This window comes from Octopus bimaculoides, chromosome 9 (genome assembly GCF_046866305.1).
Source record: "Octopus bimaculoides isolate indiv1 chromosome 9, ASM4686630v1, whole genome shotgun sequence".
Lineage (NCBI taxonomy): Eukaryota > Metazoa > Mollusca > Cephalopoda > Octopoda > Octopodidae > Octopus > Octopus bimaculoides.
In genome coordinates this window covers 18,789,866-18,811,803 of record NC_142936.1, presented here as the reverse complement: position 1 = coordinate 18,811,803, position 21,938 = coordinate 18,789,866, and the positions used below count along the sequence as shown (strand labels likewise).

At 39.7% G+C, this 21,938-nt stretch overlaps 1 protein-coding gene across 1 annotated transcript in view; it reads right to left on the bottom strand.

Annotated features, from left to right (window-relative positions):
• Nucleotides 1-226: 226 nt before the first annotated feature.
• The window catches only part of LOC106868091 (LHFPL tetraspan subfamily member 2a protein), a 39,124-nt gene continuing 17,412 nt past the window's right edge, over nt 227-21,938 (bottom strand). The window contains exons 2-4 of the mRNA XM_014913207.3: nt 11,596-12,269; nt 1,817-1,930; nt 227-899 (exon numbers count right to left, since the gene is read on the bottom strand). Of these exons, the coding sequence (XP_014768693.1) occupies nt 757-899; nt 1,817-1,930; nt 11,596-12,034 (696 nt within the window). The 5' untranslated portion in view covers nt 12,035-12,269 and the 3' untranslated portion in view covers nt 227-756. The remainder of the gene's footprint in view (nt 900-1,816; nt 1,931-11,595; nt 12,270-21,938) is intronic.

The window sequence follows — 21,938 nt, the reverse complement described above, 5'->3', positions numbered from 1 at the left end:
TAGCACTATTCATGTTAATGAATAATATATATATATATATATATATGTATAATATATTTTCTAGAGCACAGCTGAAAGAGGAGGAGGCAGACAAAAAGAAGTCCTAGTTCAATAACATCAAGGACTGGTCAGGATTCAACACCGCAATTTTATCACATTTAAGGACAAAGATCAGTGATAAATGCTGACCACCACAACAGTAAGAGTGACACCCAACAATTGCATATATATTTGTATACATTATTTCATTTTATTTTTTATATGTGTGTAGAGTTTGTTATCTGTTCCCAACTTTTGATGTAAAATTTCCACTTTTCTGTATTTTTTTTTTAGTATTGTGTCTGTCCCTCATCCATTGGGGCAAATAACAAAAAAAAAAAAAAAATATATATATATAGTTATTGTGGAAAGTATTATTATTATTATTATTATTATTATTATTATTACAATGTTAAGGATTGTAGCCAATGTGTTTGTTAATGTTTGTTGTAGGTATCACACAAAACATACAGATTTGTGTTATTCTTGTGTGTGTTTGTTTGTGTGCATGTGTGTGTTTGTGCATGCATGTTTGTGTGTGGACATGCAAATGCATATGTGTATTGTTTGTGTATGTATTTAAGGTGTGTATTTAGGCAGGTGTGTGCTTGTATGTATGTATATATGTCCATGTATATGTATGTAGTAAAACATATACATGTGTATAAGTGTGTGTGTGTGAGCGTGCGTGCATGCAATGTATGCACATGGAAATGTTTATGCAATACAGATGAGACTCTTTCCAGTGAGAATATCCTCTTGAACTTTTTGTCTATTCATGGAGTGGTTAGCCTGGATGGACAGCGTGGAACAGATGAAGATGAAGCAAATGCTGACAATATTGAGATATAAGGCCCAACCTGCAAGATAGAAAGAGAGAGAGAGAGAGAGTGACAAAGAGAAGGTACAGCAATTATAAATAAACAAACGAAAAAAAAAATAACATTATTTAACCCTTCAGCATTTAGCATATTTGGGCCATTTCCATCGTTGTCGTTGTCGTTGTCATCTGTCTGTCCTTTCTTCATTCCTTCCTTCCTTTCTCCCTCCCTCCCTGCCTGCCTGCCTCCCTTCTCTCTCTCTCTCTCTCACACACAACCCCCTGTCTTTCTACTTGTCTGCCTCTGTCTTTCTGAAATAAATCACTTGTGGTCTCATACTAACTCACTAACACACTAACACACACACACACACACACACACACACACACACACATGTATATCTTGAGCTTCTTTTCAGTTTCTGTCAACTAAATTTATTCACCAAGACTTGGGGCTGTAGCAGAAAACATTTGCCCAAGATGCTGTGCTGTGGGACTGAACCTCAAACCACATGTTTGCAAACTTCTTAATAAGAATAATGACAGTAATATCTGCACCACTGATACACACATACATACATCATTGCACACATACATACATCATTGCACACATACATACAAAGGCACATACATGCACACATGCGCACGCGCACACACACACACATACACACACACAGAGGCAGAGAGCCAGACAGGTAGATAGAGACAGAACATAAAGAGATGTTAACTAATTACAGCATGTTATGTAGTTCACCACTCTAAATATCTCTGCCATTCCATTACCAGCACTACCACCACTACCACCACACTAACAACAACAATACGCACATGTGCACAAACACATACACACGTGCATGTACACAAACACACACATTCACATACACAGACACACACACGCATGTACGTACTATATGGTTTCCATGCTAAAGAAATACATTGCAATCCACAAAGACTTACCTAAGCTGCAGTTATCAATGTTGTAAGGACTTGCCAAATCTCCACAGATTTTCTTCACCCTCTCCGTGCCCCACCCGGCTGGGTAGAGAATCAAACCGATTATACAGAACAAACCTGGAAGTAAAAACAAGTTAACAGCCATCAACTGTCTGCAGTTTATATAAGATTCAATATGTGCGAGAGAGGCAGGGACGATGAGGAAAATAAAGGAATAAAAGGAGGGAAGATGGATATTAAGTGAATTTTTGTGTGTATGTTATTTCTTTATGTGCTGGTATTTATGTGTATGGTTGTGTTTATGTGTTTATGTTTATGTGTGTATGTGTGTGTGTGTGTGTGTGTGTGTGTGTGTGTGTGTGTGTGTGTGTGTGTGTGTGTGGTCATATATATATATATATATATATGTATGGTTGTCTGTGTATGTATAAATGCATGTTGTTCTATTTAAAGCATTTTAGTGTGGATATTAGGTGGTTGTGACATTAAAATCCTATAAGAAGTGGTTGGCTGTGTTAAGTGAATTTGCTTGGTTGTGTTGAGTGAAGTGCTTGGCTGTGTTGAGTGAAGTGCCTGACTGTGTTGAGTGGTGAATATAGTGGCCAGCAGTGTTTCAGTGCTGAGTGCCTCTTGATACAATATTGCATTTGTATTAAGGCAGCGAGCTGGCAGAAGCGTTAGCATGCCGGGTGAAATGCTTAGCAGTATTTCATCTATACGTTCTGAGTTCAAATTCAGCTGCGGTTGACTTTGCCTTTTGTCCTTTCAGGGTCAATAAATTAAGTACCAGCTGTGTACTGGGGTCGATCTAATCGACTGGCTCCCTCCCCCAAAATTTCGGGCCTTGTGCCTAGAGTAGAAAAGGATATTGCATTTGTATCATGGTGTATGTGTGTGTAATTAGAGTTTGTCTGGATTGGATGAGAGTGAGCGTCACTTTAGGATGATGTTGTGTGGATAGTTTCCATGTTTAGTTTCCTGGTGATATATTCTTTTATTCTCTTATGTGTTTTGGCCCTTAGACTGTGGACATGCTGGGGGACACCTTGAAGAATTTTAGTTGAATGAGTCAACCGCAGTTTTTTATATTTTAAGCTTGGGAATTATTCCATCAGTCTCTCTTGCTGAACCACTAAGTTATGGCGACATAAACACACCAACGCTGGTTGTCAAGTAGTGGTGAGGGACACACACACATACACACATGCGTGTGTGAGTGTGTGCTATGGGTTTCTTTCAGTTTCTGCCTACCAAATCCACTCACAAGGCTTTTTTTGGCCCAAGACTATAGTAAAAAGTACTTGTCCAAGGTGCCATGCAGTGGGACTGAACCTGGAACCCTGTGGCTGGGAAGTAAACTTCCTACCATACAAAAAATTACAGTATCATCAAGTATCACAAACCTCAATGCAAAAGGCTTTTCATATGTATTAGATAATCCACTGTTACACACACCTGTACATATACACAAATATACTGTAATATATATATATACATATACATACTGGCTTGCGAAGACCTGTTGGGGCAAGTGAAATCGAAATCGTGATGGCACCTGTACCAGTGGAGTGCTAAGAGCACCGTCTGAGCGTGATCATTGCCAGAGCAGCTGTCTGGCTTCTGTGCCAGTGGCACGGAAATAGCACCATTTGAGCGTGATCGTTACCAGCATTGCCTTACTGGCACATAAAAAAACATTCGAGCAAGGTCGTTGCCAGTGCCGCTGGACTGCCTCCTGTGCAGGTGGCATGTAAAATACACCATTTTGAGCGTGGCCGTTGCCAGTACTGCCTGACTGGCCTTCATGCTGGTGGCACATAAAAGCACCCACTACACTCTCTGAGTGGCTGGCGTTAGGAAGGGCATCCAGCTGTAGAAACTCCAAATCAGATTGGAGCCTGGTGTAGCCATCTGGTTTGCCAGTCCTCAGTCAAATCATCCAACCCATGCTAGCATGGAAGGCAGACATTAAACGATGATGATGATGATGATGATGATGATATATATATATACATATAACTGTTACATTGTCATCAAATATCAGAAAACTCACTGAATGTGGAGACTGTATTCAATAATGTGTGAATTAGATGACCTACTGTTGTGAATACACTACTACAGCTATCTAATGGCATAGTGTGTGTGTGTGTGGAGGGGGGGGGGGTTGCAAGATATGTGGATCATATAGAGTGGCCACTTTATATATGGGTAGTATATGCTGTAGTCAAAGGTATGTTATGTTTAAGGAAAGTGGCAGTCAATTTAGCTATTATGCAGGGTGGTCAAAACCCATGTTATATCTCTGTATCTATCACTTTTAATTTAGAATTGTGTTTCCTGTAATTCAATATTTTCTAAATAGTGATGGACTGTCAGGTAAATACCTTATCTGATGCCCTCCTTAATCAGTGCTGTTGTTAATAAGACTAGGTGTTTGTTAGTTGAACATGTACAGAAGCTGAGGTTATGCAAACATAGGCGCACATTGGAGTATTGTCCATATGAATGTGAGACAATTGCACACACATGCACATACACAAACAGAATAGAAAACATCCAAAAGAAAGCTCTTCTACTGATTCACTTGGTAACACATCAAAGTATAGATTATGATTCACTTGGTAACACATCAAAGCCTAGATTCACTTGGTAACACATCAAAGCCTAGCTCACTGACACATGCTATTCCTTCCTACCTCTCCTTCTGCTACAACTTATAGCTTCACCTCTTATTTAGCTAGCTGCATATCCTCTCAGCTCTGGCTTTTCTAACCCACCTGTCTCTCCTCAGCTTACATCCTCACTATGTCCAACTTCCTTAATCCTGCACAGAACACTTTACCAAGTCCTTCTGCCCCACAACTACAATCCTCAAATGAACCTCAAATGCATTAATGTTTTCCATCAATCTGCAATTATGGGTACCAACCATCTTTCTTTTGACTAATTCAAAACAAATTAATTAGAGTTTTTGTAAGGTCAAGGTCACTTAATCTGCAAGAAATAACAGCAACTAACATCCAACTATATTGGGTAATGTTGTTCTATATGCACTGTGCCTCTGAGGGGATGGTTATGGCTAGAATATCTATGATCATAGGCTTCATCAATCATAGTTGATAAACAATTGTCCTCTTCATCACCACTCCAACCCTGTTATCATAATCATTGTCATTTAAAGTTTATTTTCCATGCTGGCATAGGTTGGACAGTTTGTCATGATCTGAGTCAGTAATTATCTGGAGTTACTGACCTCCTAGACAGGTCATAGAAACATGTCTCACTTCTTTTGATTCTTTGATGCATAACATTTATATAATACTTTACCATGTCTTTACACAGTTCTTTGCATTTTTATTGAAATCTGTTCCATCATATGGTTTGCTTCTCCCCATTCACATACGATTGGGCTGATCTTGTAGCCCCACCTGACCAAAGAACTTTTGATCATTCCATTCTTGTTCTCAGGTTGTTGAGTGTCATCCACTGACTCCATGGTACTTTTGAGCCAGGAGAGCGGTTTTCAGCAGAGAGGATTCCCATCTCAATTGGAAGAGGATTGTTCTCTGGCTTTTCTATCCAGAATTGGTGTCTGGTTTCTTCCCAAGATGTCAGGAGCTGGACATGGTTGAGAAAACTTCTCAATTTCAGTCATTAGACTGGAGATTGATGTATGGAGGAGATGATGCTATCACTAGTAGTAGCCTTTGCCCTCTTGGCTCAACTGGCCACTTCCCATCTAATATCAGCTGGGCCATGCCATTGAGGAGGTGCAGGTTGTTTGTGCTAGTGGGTTTCATGCAACCAGTGATCAGATGGTAGGTGTAGTTCAATGCAGGCTCACGGTAGACAGCATAGGCACAATGCTTCAGTGGTGTTCCAAACCAATTAATGTTTAAGTGGTAGATTGGTTTTCTGATTCCTGAAATGAATGAGTAGACTTGAGTCTTTACAGGGCTGACATCTTGGTGGTTACATTTGTAATAGTTATAGTAGTTCAACTAGTGCTGAGATGAGGTTTGTTTACTACTGCTTCAAATGTACTCTCTTGGGATATTACATAGAGGTTGTCAGGGTAGATACCCTGCTCAGTCTGCTTGCTCATTATGTCATCATCATCATCGTTTAACGTCCGCTTTCCATGCTAGCATGGGTTGGACGATTTCACTGAGGACTGGCAAGCCAGAAGGCTGCACCAGGCTCCAATCTGATCTGGCAGAGTTTCTACAGCTGGATGCCCTTCCTAACGCCAACAACTCCGAGAGTGTAGTGGGTGCTTTTACGTGCCACTGGCACGAGGGCCAGTCAGGCGGTACTAGCAACAACCACGCTCAAAATGGTGTGTTTTACGTGCTACCTGCACAGGAGTCAGTCCAGAGGCACTGGCAATGATCTCGCTCGAATGTCTTTACACGTGCCAGGAAGGCGACGCTGGGCACAGGTGCCATCATAATTTCGCTTTCGCTTGCCCCAACAGGTCTTCAATGTAGATGTTATATTGTATTGAGCCCAGTACACTCCGTGGTGGGTAATCAATTCTCTCGTCATCATCAATGGTTTTGCTTGTTGTTCATGGAAACAAAGAAGGAAGGCCCTTATGAATTCTGATAGTGTCAAGTCTTTTGTTACTCCAGGAGGAGGTGGTGGTACATAGCACATGTTACAGATGGATCATCAAATGTGGCTCCTATTATCATCTGTCTTTTTCCTGAAACTCATCCTCAATATTCTGAGTGAGATTCAGAAGTTGGCTTGTTGAAGAACGATGGCTGGTTCAACAGCAGGGACAAGCCTGTTAAAAATCAGATGTTTAAATAGTTTATATGGGTGACATGGTAGAGAGATTGTATGAAAGTTCTTTGCATACACTGGATCTTCATCTGGTTTGAGAAGGGCATTAACCCTGGTTTGCCTTGAGATCTCAGGGAGATTTTTTTTTCTTGGTGTGCACTTGTTCATCTTCTTCATGAACTCACAATGTAAGGAATCAGAAGAAATGCTGGTCAATTACATTGACCCCAGTGTTCAACTGGTACATATTTTATCGACCTCAAAAGGATGAAAGGCAAAGTTGACCTCAGTGGAATTTAAACCCGGAACATAAAGATGGACAAAATGCTTAGTAGCATTTTGTTCTGTTTGCTAACGAATCTGCCAGCTTGCCACCTTAATAATAATAATAATAATAATAATAATAATAATAATAATAATAATAATAATAACAACCATATCCTACGTAAAATACTGTCTATATGATCTCAAATTTTAAAACAAGCACATAATTTTCTTATGGTTTCTTAAACATTCTCTAGAACAACACTATGTACAAATCCAAATATATGGTACCTTAGGCATAACACCTACATGAACTTCTAACTTGTTGTCTCTTGAGGTCTCTGGGTGAGACTTGGATCCAACTTGTACAAATGCAAAGCAAAAGTCAAACATAAAATAATAATAATAATAATAATAATTATTATTATTATTATTATTATATAATAAAATTATTATTAACTTATTGTATACAGTGCTCTTCTTCCAGTTTTCATCTGTCAAATTCCCTCACATGGCATTAACCAGCATAAGTTTATTGTACGAGATAACTTACTAATGCAGTAGGACTGAAACTGAAATGACAGCTGAGAATCAAACTTTCTAACCACACAGAAGTGCCTGCACCTGACAGTGATATTTTTGTGACACGTGTGATTTATAATTGTGAATAATATGCATTTGTGAGTGATTTTGTTTTATGAGTGATATTATTTTGGGAGCAATATGTGTTTGAGTTTACATATAGTTGTGATTGATGAGTGATATGTAATTGTGAATGATTGTTTTATGAGTGATATTATTTTGTGAGCAATTTGTGTTTATGGGTTAGATATATTTGCGACTGATGTGATTGTGAATGATATACACTTGTGAGTAATGTGTATATAAGTGATATGCATTTGTGAATGATACATGTGTACAAATAATATCTATGTTGTAATATCTAGGTTGACTCAAACACCTCTGCCTAGATAACAGCTGAAGAGTTAAGATAAGAAAGGTGAATAACTCAATAGTGGAATGTAAAATTGGAAATTAAAGAGAGTTAATTTGATGTTTTATATTGCGGAGATTAAATTCCTCTAATATAAGAATGAACGGAATGTAGGTTTTGGGAATTAGAAAGGAAGAATTTGCTATTGAAGATGAAATTTTGTAGAAAAATGTGTCATATTTACAAACTGTCATATGTACAGGCAACATCTGACCACATAATTATATTGTCTCAACAGGAATGGTTATATTTTTAAGAAGTTTTCTTTGCAAGTACATGGTTCTGTGGGATTCCATTGCACAGAACTTTGCTCAAGTGCTATGACAAATATTTAGAATGGACTGACCGGTACCTACTCTCTGTGTTACAAATGTACCATATACTCTTGACTGGTGGTACTTAACTGTCTTCTACTGTGTGATTGGTTTATTATTACAATTAACCACATAGTAGGAAATAGGCAGGTACTGGTTAAGTACCACATATATTTGACTGTTGGTACCTATCTGTTTCCCACTGCGTGATTGATTTACCATTATAATTAACCATATAGTATGAAATAAGCAGGCACCCAGTCAAGTAACATATATACTTAACTGGTGGCATTTATCTGTCTCCTACCATTATAATTAACTGGTATCTACTAAAGTCTAACATTGAGTCATTGATGTACCTAAATACATTACTGGTACAGAATTTATCAAACATGAAGAGGTAAATGGAAAGGTCAGTCTTAGCAGAATCCAAGAATAAGTACCATGAAGAATATAATGCATTATATCATTTAATATGATACTTCTCTGTTTTGTCTTTACATAGTGTACTATTTATACCATTTAGTACAGTACTGTACCATATAGTGTACTACTGCACCATTTAGTGTGGTTACTGACCCTTATAGTATGGTAGTATACCATTTAGTGTGATAGTGTACTGTACAGTGTGGTACTGTGCTGTTTTTTGAAGTACTGTAACGATTTCCCTACTGCAGGAATTTGTGCTAACAGATGAATTTGAAGAACTTTCCAACCTGTGCTAGTATAGTATAATGATTATCGTTTTGAATGTATGTGTTTTGCTATCTCTCTCTCTTCATCTGATGACAATAGTTGAGATGAGTGATGATTAGTGATGATAATGATAATGGTGATGACGATGATGGTGATGCTGATCATAGTGGTGGTGATGGTGATGATGGTGGTGGTGTGATGGTAGTGATGATGGATGGTGATTGCAATGGTGATGATGACGGTGATGGTGGTGGTGATGATGATGATGGTGATAGTAGTAGTAGTAGTAGTAGTGGTGGTGGTGGTGGTGGTGGTGGTGGTAGTAGTAGTAGTAGTAGTAGTAGTAGTAGTGGTGGTGGTGGTGGTGGTGGTAGTGGTGGTGGTGGTGGTAGTGGTGGTAGTAGTAGTAGTAGTAGTATAGTAGTAGTAGTGGTGGTGATGGTGGTGGTAGTAGTAGTAGTAGTAGTAGTAGTGATGATAATGACATTGCCAGGTGAATCTGGAACATGCAGACTTTTTGAACACGGAGTTCTCAGAGGGGGGAAAATGGTGTAGAAATAGTTGAGGGCGTGAAGATGAATGGATGCAGTGGGATTAAGGGTGGATAGGTGAAGCAGTTTGTAAGCAGGGGAATAAGATAGGAGGGTATAGATCTGCATGAATGAGAGATGTTGAAACTTTGGGGGTGGGGGTACAAATGAGAGTGATAGCTCAGAAGGTTTATTTTGGGTTAGGACAAGATAGATAAGTACAAAGGCATGAGAATGTGTGATATATGGGTGAAAAGGTGAGGGTGTGACAAGAGATGAGGAAAACCAGGAATGGAAAAAAAAAAAAATGGAATAAGTTCAAATGAATTTGGAAAATCTGGAGAAAGATGGTATTTTGATGGCTTTGGGGGATGGGACCCCCCCATCTCCGAAGTGATTGAAGAAGGGTGCAGGTGAGATAGAAGTAGGAAGGCAGAAAATAGGGAGGGAAAAGTAGTGCCACCACCATCACCACCACCACCACTACGACTACGACTACGACTAGGACTTACTGCTGTGGGAGGGAGCGTAGAGGAGGAAGAGATGTGAGTTGGTAAATAGGTGCAAATAGTAGTAGATGAGAAAGGCAGGTGTGAAGAGATGTTTGTGATGGAGACAGGAAATGTGTGGTGGAAGGGAGTGGTGTGAGGGTGAAACAGAGGAAGATAGGATGGAGAAATGGATAGGTGTGGGTGATAAAAGACACAAGAGGAGTATATGGAGTAGGTAGGTGATGGATGAGGATAGTAATCCTAGGAGGAAGAAATGGAAAAAAGCAATATCTCTTCCTCCTATGATAAATAAATACAAGCCATGGAGCCACTATGTGGTCACTCACATCTGTTAGAAAAGGCATTCAAGTCTTCTCCTATCACATCTTGCCAGCTTAAAAAAAAGATGTTGGACAAACTGGATAATGTAGCCCCAGAATCACAAGGTAATGTGAGCCTGGATATATATCTCTTTTACTCTTTTACTTGTTTCAGTCATTTGACTGCGGCCATGCTGGAGCAACGCCTTTAGTCGAGCAAATCGACCCCAGGACTTATTCTTTGTAAGCCTAGTACTTATTCTATCGGTCTCATTTTGCTGAACCGCTAAGTGACGGGGACGTAAACACACCAGCATCGGTTGTCAAGCGATGTTGGGGGAACAAACACAGACACACAAACATATACATACACATGCATATATATATATATATATATATGATGGGCTTTTTTCACTTTCCGTCTACCAAATCCACTCACAAGGCTTTGATCGGCCCGAGGCTATAGTAGAAGACACTTGTCCAAGGTGCCACGCAGTGGGACTGAACCCAGAACCATGTGGTTGATAAGCAAGCTATTTACCACACAGCCACTCCTGCGCCTGTGGAACATCAATGTCCTTCACTATCAAAGGGTGAGTAGCTGCATGTAGAGGCAAGCCATTTTACCCAATCTGGGGAGTACAATCAGTACTGAAAGTAGGCTCAGTAATGAACTAATTACAGAACGAACGAGGCCATCTGATACCTTATTGTATCGAACAGAGTTATGGATGAAAACTGCACTCAGGTAGAAAAACAACAACAAAACAAAGAAAGAAAATCTATGAATTCACAAGGCAATACCTGAAACACATTGTATATATCACCTGGAAAAACAAGGCCAAGAACACCTTTGTTATAAAGAAAGTTAAGCTTCTTAGTTTTGAAAAGATATTGAGGCAATGAAATCTCTACATATCCTGTGAATGGAAGACACTAGACCGTCAAGATAAATACCCCATTCATAGTTGTTTGGTGGGATGAGGAATCAAGGTAGACTCCATATGAGATACAAGGATGTGACTGAGTATAATATGCGGAGACTGGGCATTGGTACCTATGGTGGGGCCCGCAACAGTTGAAAGAAACTAGTGGAAGAGATCAATGCAATTCTTATACACTTGATACGGCTCATGACATTTGATTTGGACAGTTATTGTTGGACTGCCTTTGATGAGGATGATGATGAAATATATTATGTATGTCTGAAAATAAAAGGACAAAATGGTTGTGGATGGAGTAGTCTTGATCTAAACTGAGACCTGGGGAGATAACAACAACAACATCAACATCAATAACAACAACAACATCAACATCAATAACAACAACAACAGCAACATCAATAACAACAATAAATAAATAAGGTGTAAATAAATACCAACCGGCAATACTTTGGATGAGACCAGATAAAGTAAAAATGCTTTTGCTACACAAAGCTCGTGTACAGAGGCTGATGACAGAGGTGGCAGTGGTGAATATCATTGCCAATACTCCACACACAAAGAAAAATAAAGCAGCTTTCCATGTATTGGGGAAATTTTCATTGGACATGTGGAACTTTGTGACGTAGGTGTCACAGCTGTCTCTGTGGTAGATCCTGTTGTATTTGTGTAGACGATAACAACGGTTGAAGATACCAACAGTTGGGTGAAATGTTTCTTGGTTCTTTAAGATAGTGTAGTTTTTACCACTCAAGCCAGTGTGTTGTGGTTTGCCTGTTAACCAGTATGGTGAACAGACTGACACAACTAACATGAGTGTGGTCAGAATGGTTATGAGAGTCCAAATCAGAGATCGGCATGTTACTATAACTTGGCACATTGTTAATAATTTCTTTCTTCCTTTTCTCAATAAGAAGTTTGTTTTTAATAATATTATATCTTTTTTATTTGATTATATTTTTCTTTTTTAAGACAAAGAAGAATCTTGTTTAATAAACAGTAAAATTTTTGTAAGCCTTCAAATGGTCCTTCTACTTGGTCTCTGGAAGCTGTTCTCAAGTAGTCATTCAAATGTGGTGTGTAATGGTAGCAGACCAGCAAGGAAAATGGAAAAACTGCAAGAAAAAGAGAATAAATATTATGATTCATTTTTACTTTACTCAAGATTTTTATTACATATACATACACACATATATACACACATATATGAATACATACCCACATACATAAACACACATATGTTGTTGGGTAGGGCCATTTTGCCAACAAAAACACACATTGGTTGCTTCACTATTAATGAATCAGTTGGGTTGTCAAAATCCTTTCATCACTACCGTTTAGCACTTCATCAATAAGATGCTTTCATCTCCTTCAGGTTTGTCATAACCACAAACTAGTTAGTGATAAACCAACTGATTGATTGATGATGTAAGTGGTGAAACAATCAATTAGCTAATTGCAAAATTAGTGAAGTAGTTGACTAATAATAATAATAATACTAATAAAAGGAATACATGTTTGTCTTATCATTAAAAAAGAAACCAGTGGGTGTGTTTTTATTGGCAAGATGACCTATCCCAAGGAATGACATCTGTTTCAACACAATAAAGAATTTTGCAAAATAAATACAAAAATTTTATATATATATATATATATATATATATATATATACATATAGTTATACTTATAGATATTATATGTGTATGAGTATACACATATATATGCATAGTTACAGGTGCAGGTATGGCTGTGTGATTAAGAAGTTTTGGGTTCAGTCTCACTGTATGGCATTTGGGCAAATAGATTGTTCTACTATAGTTCCAGGCAGTCCAAGGCCTTGTGGATTTGGTAGACAGAAACTAAAAGAAGCCCAATGCATATGTAAGAATACACACAAACACACACACATAAGTGTGTGTGTTTGTGTGTATCCTTGTCCTTACATCACATGATAGTTGTATTCAAGCACCCCTATCATATAAATGACAATGTTCCTTTCTAGTCTTCCATGAAAAACATGTCTGGCCATGGGGAAATATTACCTTGCCTGGAGACAGGTAAAGTTGGTGACAGGAAGGGAATCTGACCACAGAAGATCCTAACCTCACCAATGTGCATGAAAGCATGGAAAAGTAGATGTTAAAATGATGATGATGGGAGAACTGAACAGTATATTAACTTTAATGAGAAGTTGAATCAGCCAGTATCCTTTTAATATGTTGAATCAAGCAACACTCTTTTGATGACAAGTGGAATCAGTTAACACCTTTTCCTGATAAATGGAATCAGCCAGCATTCCTTGATGACAAGTTGAATCAGCCAGCATTCTTTGATAAAGAAAACTGAATCAGCTAGCACCTCTTTGATAAGTTGAATCAGTCAACATCCTCTTTTAAATATGCCAAGCGAATTTTAATTTCAGTTTGTTTCTTGTATATTCCCAGTCACCTCTGAAATGTACTGTAGCTTCCCTTGGAGATGTTACTGTCTCAGTTGAGAAGCAATGGTCACAAGGTCTCCTACAATTTTGTCTTAAATTAGACCTTACCATCTTGAAGAAAGGACAGCACACGTTCTTTTCTACTCAAGGCTCGAAATTTTTGGGGAGGGGGGGCCCAGTTGATTAGGTTGATTTCAGTACACAACTGGTAATTAATAATAATAATAATCCTTTCTACTCTAGGCACAAAGCCTGAGATTTCAGGGAAGGGGACTAGTCGATTTGACCCCAGTGCTCGACTGATACTTATTTTTATTGACCCCGAAAGGATGAAAGGCAAAGTCGACCTTGGTGGAATTTGAACTCAGAATGTTGTTGTTGTTGTTGTTGGCACTCCGTCGCTTACAACGTCGAGGGTTCCAGTTGATCCAATCAACGGAACAGCCTGCTCGTGCAATTAACGTGCAAGTGGCTGAGCACTCCACAGACACGTGTACCCTTAACGTAGTTCTCGGGGATATTCAGCGTGACACAGTGTGACAAGGCTGACCCTTTGAATTACAGGCACAACAGAAACAAGAAGAAAGAGTGAGAGAAAGCTGTGGTGAAAGAGTACAGTAGGGTTCGCCACCATCCCCTGCCGGAGCCTCATGGAACTTTAGGTGTTTTCACTCAATAAACACTCACAACGCCCAGTCTAGGAACCGAAACCGCGATCCTATGACTGCGAGTCCGCTGCCCTAACCACTGGGCCATTGCACCTCCACACTCAGAATGTAAAGACAGACAAAATACCGCTAAGCATTTCGCTTGGCGTGCTTAACGTTTCTGTCAGATCAGCGCCTTATAGGACAGCACACATTGAATAATGTCTAAATGAAATGACATGATGGTCATTAATGGAATGCTTAATTCTAATCCTATCTGATTATGGGGCTAATCAACATCAACATCAAGAAGAAGAAGAACAAAGGTGAGCAAATACGTCATGATATTTAGTCGTAAAAGGTTGATAGTTGTAATAGAAACATTAGTCTCTCTCTATCACCTTTCAACAGCATTATATATGAAGAAACAGTAGAACAATTAACAACATAATAAAAATAAATTTTATTTTTGATGATGCTTGGTTTTATAAATAAATCCTGTGTCATTCAGCTTAGCAGCCGCTGATTGAGTTGTAATTTGGTATTGGAAGGTTAAGAGCTTCCTTGATGCATGCCAGAGGAGCAAGTAGCTATCACCATCGAAGGTATCATGGTGAAGAATGCCTCATTGAGGAGCAAGGTGTTGTCACGTCGAAGGTATCGCAGTCAAGAGGCTTAGAAAGTGAAACAAACTCTTTAAGTACTAGTTTTACTACGTATGCGCACTCGATGGGCTTCCGGAAAGGCAAGTCCCTTGCGCATGTGCAGATAGTACTTCCTCAATGGCAGCTATAATTTCGCGCCACTACATAGTTATTTCTCTTCATATTCTGATAAAAAAAAAAACCCCACTGTGGTTGACTTTCAGGGAGGTAGTGTGCATGGCTCTTTATGGGACCCCTAAAAGTTGCTGAGAAGGAGTAATGAAGGAATCCACAAACGAAAGGGATGTCCTGAACAAATATAGACTCTGTGAAAGGTACCTTGAGTACCAGATGGTGGTATTAAAAATGGGCAATGGATTAAGTCTATCATCCAAATAGGTCATGAGAGGATTTGAACTCAAACCATATAGAGCTGGAACAAATACCACAAGGTATTTCAGTCCAAGATTCTTACAATTCCACCACTCCGCCATCTTGGATTGTTACCTTTTTTTATCAACCTTGAAAGGATGAATGGCAAAGTTGGCCTTGGAGGGATTTTTACTCAGTGTCAGACTAAATACAGCAAGGCATTCATCTGATGTGTCTTTGCTTTTCAGCCTTCTTAACTACTCCTCCATGTCTGCAACAACTCTACACATTGGCTCAATACCAACTACATATCAGCCGTAACTACAATCTCTGAACATTGCCCTAATCTATATACTAAATACAATGTAAAAACATCTTCATCTCCATCAACTTACCATCCATTGTGATGATGGTGGTAGAGATGGTCATTGAGATAATGATGGTAATAGTGATGATGTTACTAGTGGTGGTACTTACTGGTGATGACTGGAGTGAATATAGTGGTTGAGGTGATGTGAGGGAGGGGGTGCTTTTTATGATTAGAAAGCACTCCACCTATGATCATCATGTCATATCCTTGTTTATCAGATATTGTATATCTAACCCAACTGTCCAAAAAATGGACTCTTTCGTTTTTTTTGTAGCAGACTACTGGGGTACCACAATCATGGTAACGGTAACGGTGGTTGGGATGATGATGATGATGATGATGGATTTATAGTAGTGGCCATAATGGTAGTATTGGTAGTGGTGGCGATGATAGTGGTAGTCGTGGTGATGGTAGCGTTATTGTTGGCTGTGGTAATGATGATAATGGTGGTGGTACTGTTAGTAGAGATGGTGTGTATGTGTTGTTGTGGTGGTGGTGGTGGTGATGGAAATATTTGTCTGCTGCTTACTTTAACATTCAACAAATCACCATGCTTGTTTATTCTGCTCAAGTTTCAAGTCAGTCTCACAAAGATATTTATCACTGTAATATTATTCAGAGAATGTCTATAAATACAAGTTGCTGGACAGGACGGTGGTCTTAAAGATTTTAGACCCAGTATAACGAGCTCAGATTACCTACCCTCCACCAATTCAACCCCCACCTCCCAGTAATTTGAAATCCAGTTCAGATAACTGAGAAGTAGGATCAAATCGATTTCAAGCTGTCCCTGGATGGTTGCTGGAAGAGGATTTCATCTTAAACCATGATATATTAGATTTTATTCCTGCTGCATTAGTAGTAACTCTAGTAGCAGTGTTGGTGGTAGTAGTAGTAGTAGTAGTAGTAGTAGTAGTAGTAGTAGTAGCAGCAGCAGCAGCATTTGTAGTCGTGATAGCAGTGGTAATAGTAGAAGTGGCAACAATATTTGTGGCAGTAGGGATGATGATGGGGATGATTGAAGTAGTAGTAGTAGTAGTAGTGTTGGCACTCCGTCGCTTACGACGTCGAGGGTTCCAGTTGATCCGATCAACGGAACAGCCTGCTCGTGAAATTGACGTGCAAGTGACTGAGCACTCCACAGACACGTGTACCCTTAACGTAGTTCTCGGGGATACTCAGCGTGACACTGTGCGACAAAGCTGGCCCCTTTGAATTACAGACAGAACAGAAACAGGAAGTAAGAGTGAGAGAAAGTTGTGGTGAAAGAGTACAGCAGGGTTCGCCATCATCCCCTGCCGGAGCCTCGTGGAGCTTTAGGTGTCTTCGCTCTATAAACACTCACAACGCCCGGTCTGGGAATCGAAACCGCGATCCTATGACCGCGAGTCCGCTGCCCTAACCACTGGGCCATTGCGCCTCCACAGTAGTAGTAGTGGTAGTAGTAGATGAAACCAAGTTCAGATTAATCCCAGAATGGGGGTAAATGAGAAACGAGGAGTTTATATGAGATCGGTTTCAGAGGCTTGGGAGGTTACATGAAACGGGAGTTGGCTTGAAGTCTTTTTTTACTTTGGGCTCAACTTTGATTTATGATTAGAAAGCGCTTCATCCATGATTATCATGTCATATCCTTGTTTATCAGACACTGAATATCTCACCCAACACTGTCCTAAAAATTTACTCTTTCGTTTTTTTTTCTTTCTAAAAAACAAAAAAAAAAAAAAAGAACACAGTTGGACGTGTGTCCGCTGTTGGCATCGAGTATATCTATATTTCGATATATAGATATACTCATACTGGTAGGCGCAGGAGTGGCTGTGTGGTAAGTAGCTTGCTTATCAACCACATGGTACTGGGTTCAGTCCCACTGCGTGGCATTTCGGGCAAGTGTCTTCTACTATAGCCTCGGGCCGACCAAAGCCTTGTGAGTGGATTTGGTAGACGGAAACTGAAAGAAGCCTGTCGTGTATATATATATATATATATATATATATATATATATATATATGTATGTATGTGTGTTTGTGTGTCTGTGTTTGTGTGTCTGTGTTTGTCCCCCCCCCCCCCATCGCTTGACAACCGATGCTGTTGTGTTTACGTCCCCGTAACTTAGCGGTTCGGCAAAAGATACCGATAGAATAAGTACTAGGCTTACAAAGAATAAGTCCTTGGGTCGATTTGTTCGACTAAAGGCGGTGCTCCAGTATGGCCGCAGTCAAATGACTGAAACAAGTAAAAGAGTAAAAGAGAGTATACCGTAGTTCCTGTAGGTGGCAAGCTGGTAGAATCGTTAGCATGTCGGGCAAAATGCTTAGCGGCATTTCGTCTGTTTTTACGTTCCGAGTTCAAATTCCGCCGAGGTCTACTTTGCCTTTCATCCTTTCGGGGTCGATAAAAGAAGTACTAGCTGAGTACAGGAGTTGCTGTGATCGACTCACCCGCTTATTTGAAATTGCTGGCCTTGTGCCAAAATTTGAAACCAGTATGACTACATAAATTTCTGTATAAATGTTGTTCAGACCGAATTTGAGCTCTATAAACAAAAACTGGTCATGCTTTGATGTTGACTTTACAAAATGTCAACCTCAAATCTAACATCAGACGGAGCCAGAGATATACTTATCTCTTAATCTGACAGCTTTTTACTTGTTAAGATATATTTGTTTATATTGACAAATTCAGCAGAAGACGACAGACACCAGTTGTTTGTTATTGTATGATCCCCACCCACCCACTCACCCACCGGATCAGCTGTGATCGAGCAAAGAGACTAGACTAAACGACGCATACGTCATCAGCTGAATAACTAGATGCGTTCCGGAGATCCGTAATTCTGGAGGACAATACCACTGTCTAATTTAGATTTATTTTTAATGGCTTGGTCACAGGAGGAAGGGCAATGCACCATGATACTCTTTAGTGTCTCTGTGGGGTGATGGTGGTGGCTGAGGAGGAAGGGAGGGAGTTATTCTAAACGAGGCACCTGATCCAAATATCTGCTAAGTAGACAAGTGCCAGGCGATAATGATAAATCGGATGATGGGTTAAGTTTACCACTTCAAAACAGGAGCAGCGTCTCTGATGTCTTCCACAAAGTTTCTATCATTCAATTTCATTTACTAGGCTTTAGTCAACCCAACGCCATAGTAAAGAGACTTGATCAGCTCGAGTTGATCATTGTTAAAAAGTTTAAACAGAACGTTAACGGCATTTATTTCACCTCTGTAGTACGGTTATCGTTCGTTTGTCCATCGTTGTCGACGATGACCAAGGACATCACATGGGAGAAAAAGACGGGGCACGGCATGTTTGGTTGTGACCGATCAGTCCAAAGCGTGCTCGGAAGGCTCTGCTGCAGGTCGGACACTGCTGGTCTGCTGGGACTGAAAGCAAGGAGTTGGCTCCAGACTTGGGTAGTTCGCAATCCTGTTATGCTCATGAATGGTGACACCTCTGCTGGTGCAGTTTCGTCAGGTAGGGCGGGCTTGCGCTTGTGTTTTTCAGGTGTCGGAGTTGATCTCAAAGATCTGCGCATTCAACACCACATGTAGCAGAGTGTAGCAGAGTTGCAGATGTAGGAACTGCATTTCCATTGCCTGCAACAACGCCACAGAAGCCCAGATGTAGCAGAGTAGGAACTGCATTTCCACTGCCTGCAACAACTTCAACCTTGACAATCAGTTCTCAGAAGACAGAAATCATGTACCACCCTGCCCGACAAAAGCCGTGTGTGGAACTAGCTATCACTGTTGAAGTGGAAATCCTGAAGGCTAACACACGCTTCATATCTGTGAACATTGACAACAAGGTCGACGCACACATCGCCAAGAAGCTCAGTATTCAAGCGGCTACGTGATTTAGTGTGGGAGAGGAGAGACATTAGGCTGGCCTCCAAGTTGAAGGTGTACCAAGGAGTTGTTCTGCCTACTCTACTGTACACTTGTGAGACATGTACGGTTTATGAACGTTACACCATAAAGCTAAATCGTTTCTACATGAACTGCCTGAGAAAGCTGCTGAAAGTCACCTGGCATCTATACTTAACCAATATCTGGCATCCACTGCAGTTCCATGGACGCTGCAGACGTATTGACTTACTTTCCTTTATATTTCATAGCGTTTATATGAATGGATTGGAGTAAAAACTTGCTTTTAGAAACAGCCCAGGCACAGCAGAAGTGGTTAAGATACTGTCTCTGTAATACCGTTGATCAAGTTGATCAACGACGAAAAAGCCAACCAGTACATATCGAGTTAGATAACTATTTATTTTAAATACTTTTAATACACTGAGCGGAAACTTTGAAAAAGTATACTTCACTTGAATGAGTAAAATTACACACATCTGGTGGGACAGTCACGAACTGCACTAAATTTGACCCACTAATTCGATCTACTGTTTTCACCGAATACACTTTCCGACCATCATCTTTCTCTCTCACTCTCTCCCTCTTTCGCTCTATCCCCACTCTCTCCCTCTTTCGCTCTATCCCCTCTCTCTCCCTCTATATCTCTCTATCGCTCTCTGTCTCTCCCTTCTCTCTCTCTTTTCACACACATTTATTGACCTGGTTAACCCCACTGTTCGTACAGATAAATCTATTTAGGAAATAAAGGTATTGTAATAGGGAGGAAGGTGATGGAAAACATGAGGTTGGCTGATGACCAAGAAAGATGGAGGAAGGAGGTTGTGTCTCGTTGTACAGGCTATACATTTCCTTGCTGTGAATTTTGATTGATTAATTCTAGCAAACGTCTGTTTGGCTTTCCAGGGATAACGGACCTAAAATATTTGACAGCATAGCTTACTTTTGTCATAATAAATTAGACGCTAACACAATATAACGAGTACCATAACATTAATTAATCTAGACTGCACCTAACTAAATACATGTACAGCTCATGTCAAGAAAACATCATTGCATCTTATTCCCTGACAATAAACACGAGTAGCACGCAACTAGAGGATCTCTCAAAGTAAATGGACATCTTTATCATAGCTAGTCCCGGAAATTTCCGTTTGGCTGTCAATTTTCAACCTCTTCAATTTCTGTTCGAAATCATTCAATTTCTGATGAAATAATAGAGTTTTATATGCTAATTCAACGCCATGAAATTCATTTTCGCCATTAATCAATCAATAAAGAGTTATTAGCTTTTAAAGTTTGAAAATTTTGGGTAATTTTAGTCAATCGTAAACCACAGAGACATTCATGCCTTTTTCCATAGTTCCAAGACAAACACAAGAACTCTTTTGTCTGCGAGAAAGCACGTATTGACAAATATATTCTACTCATTGTGGTGGTTGTGGGATGTGCTAAAAATAACCGCTAAATAGGCCTTAAATCACGCACCCTCAAATTTTTGCTTTTGTTGTTGCATAATCATATGAATTCCCGTGTGTAGAATACAAATTCGCTAATTTTTTTCTGAAAATCCCCCCCCCCCCAAGTTATGAGGGGTTATACAGCGTGTATAAAGTAGAATTCCGCCGATATTTCATTTGTTTACAGTTGACTACACGTGCTGTCAGGCAAAAAAATGACAGCTTCCAAATCCTGTTTTCTGACTGGGTGAAAATGCTCAAACTTTAAACCTCTATAACTTTCTTTAAACATTTTTCCTGAAAAAATATCTCCTGAGATTCAGCTTGGAAAATTACAAAAATACACCAAATTTTAAAACTTTCAATAAACTTTCAAATTTCCACAGATGCAGCCAATCAGAAAAGATCCCTAGTCTCTCATCACAAAGTCTGGCTTCTCTCTTTTGAAACAGAAAATACTTCAACTAACCTTCTACAAAGCTCGTGGAACCGCAATGTTGTAAGTATTGGCCTCTCCTTCCCCAGCAGGTCGCCCATCTACCACTTTGTGCTCATGACTGGCAACAGTTAAAGCAGAACGTTACCAACATCAATCGTACTGGTCTGGTACATTGACAAAATAATCAACAGTACGTTGGACAATCTTTGCTAAGTACTGACCAATGAAAGCTATTACTTGTCTTTCATTATCTAATATATCTTTCCTGTGGTCTCACTACAATTTTTAGAATGACTGGTAGTAACTAGTTAGTGTGTCAAGCACCAGTTAGTTTCTCACCCTGTTAATGTGCCAAGTACAAGTGGCTGATAGTGGCCAACAGTTCCACTGGCTGAAAATGGTCAGCAAAGGTCGAAGGTACTTCTGCAGAGTTGTTGCTGTTATTACTTAGCTCTCGGGTCAACCTTGATATTGCAGATTAATGAGATTCAAATGCATTCCAGCTGTGACCATCCTGTCTTTTTTCTTCGTGTAAGGGAATCT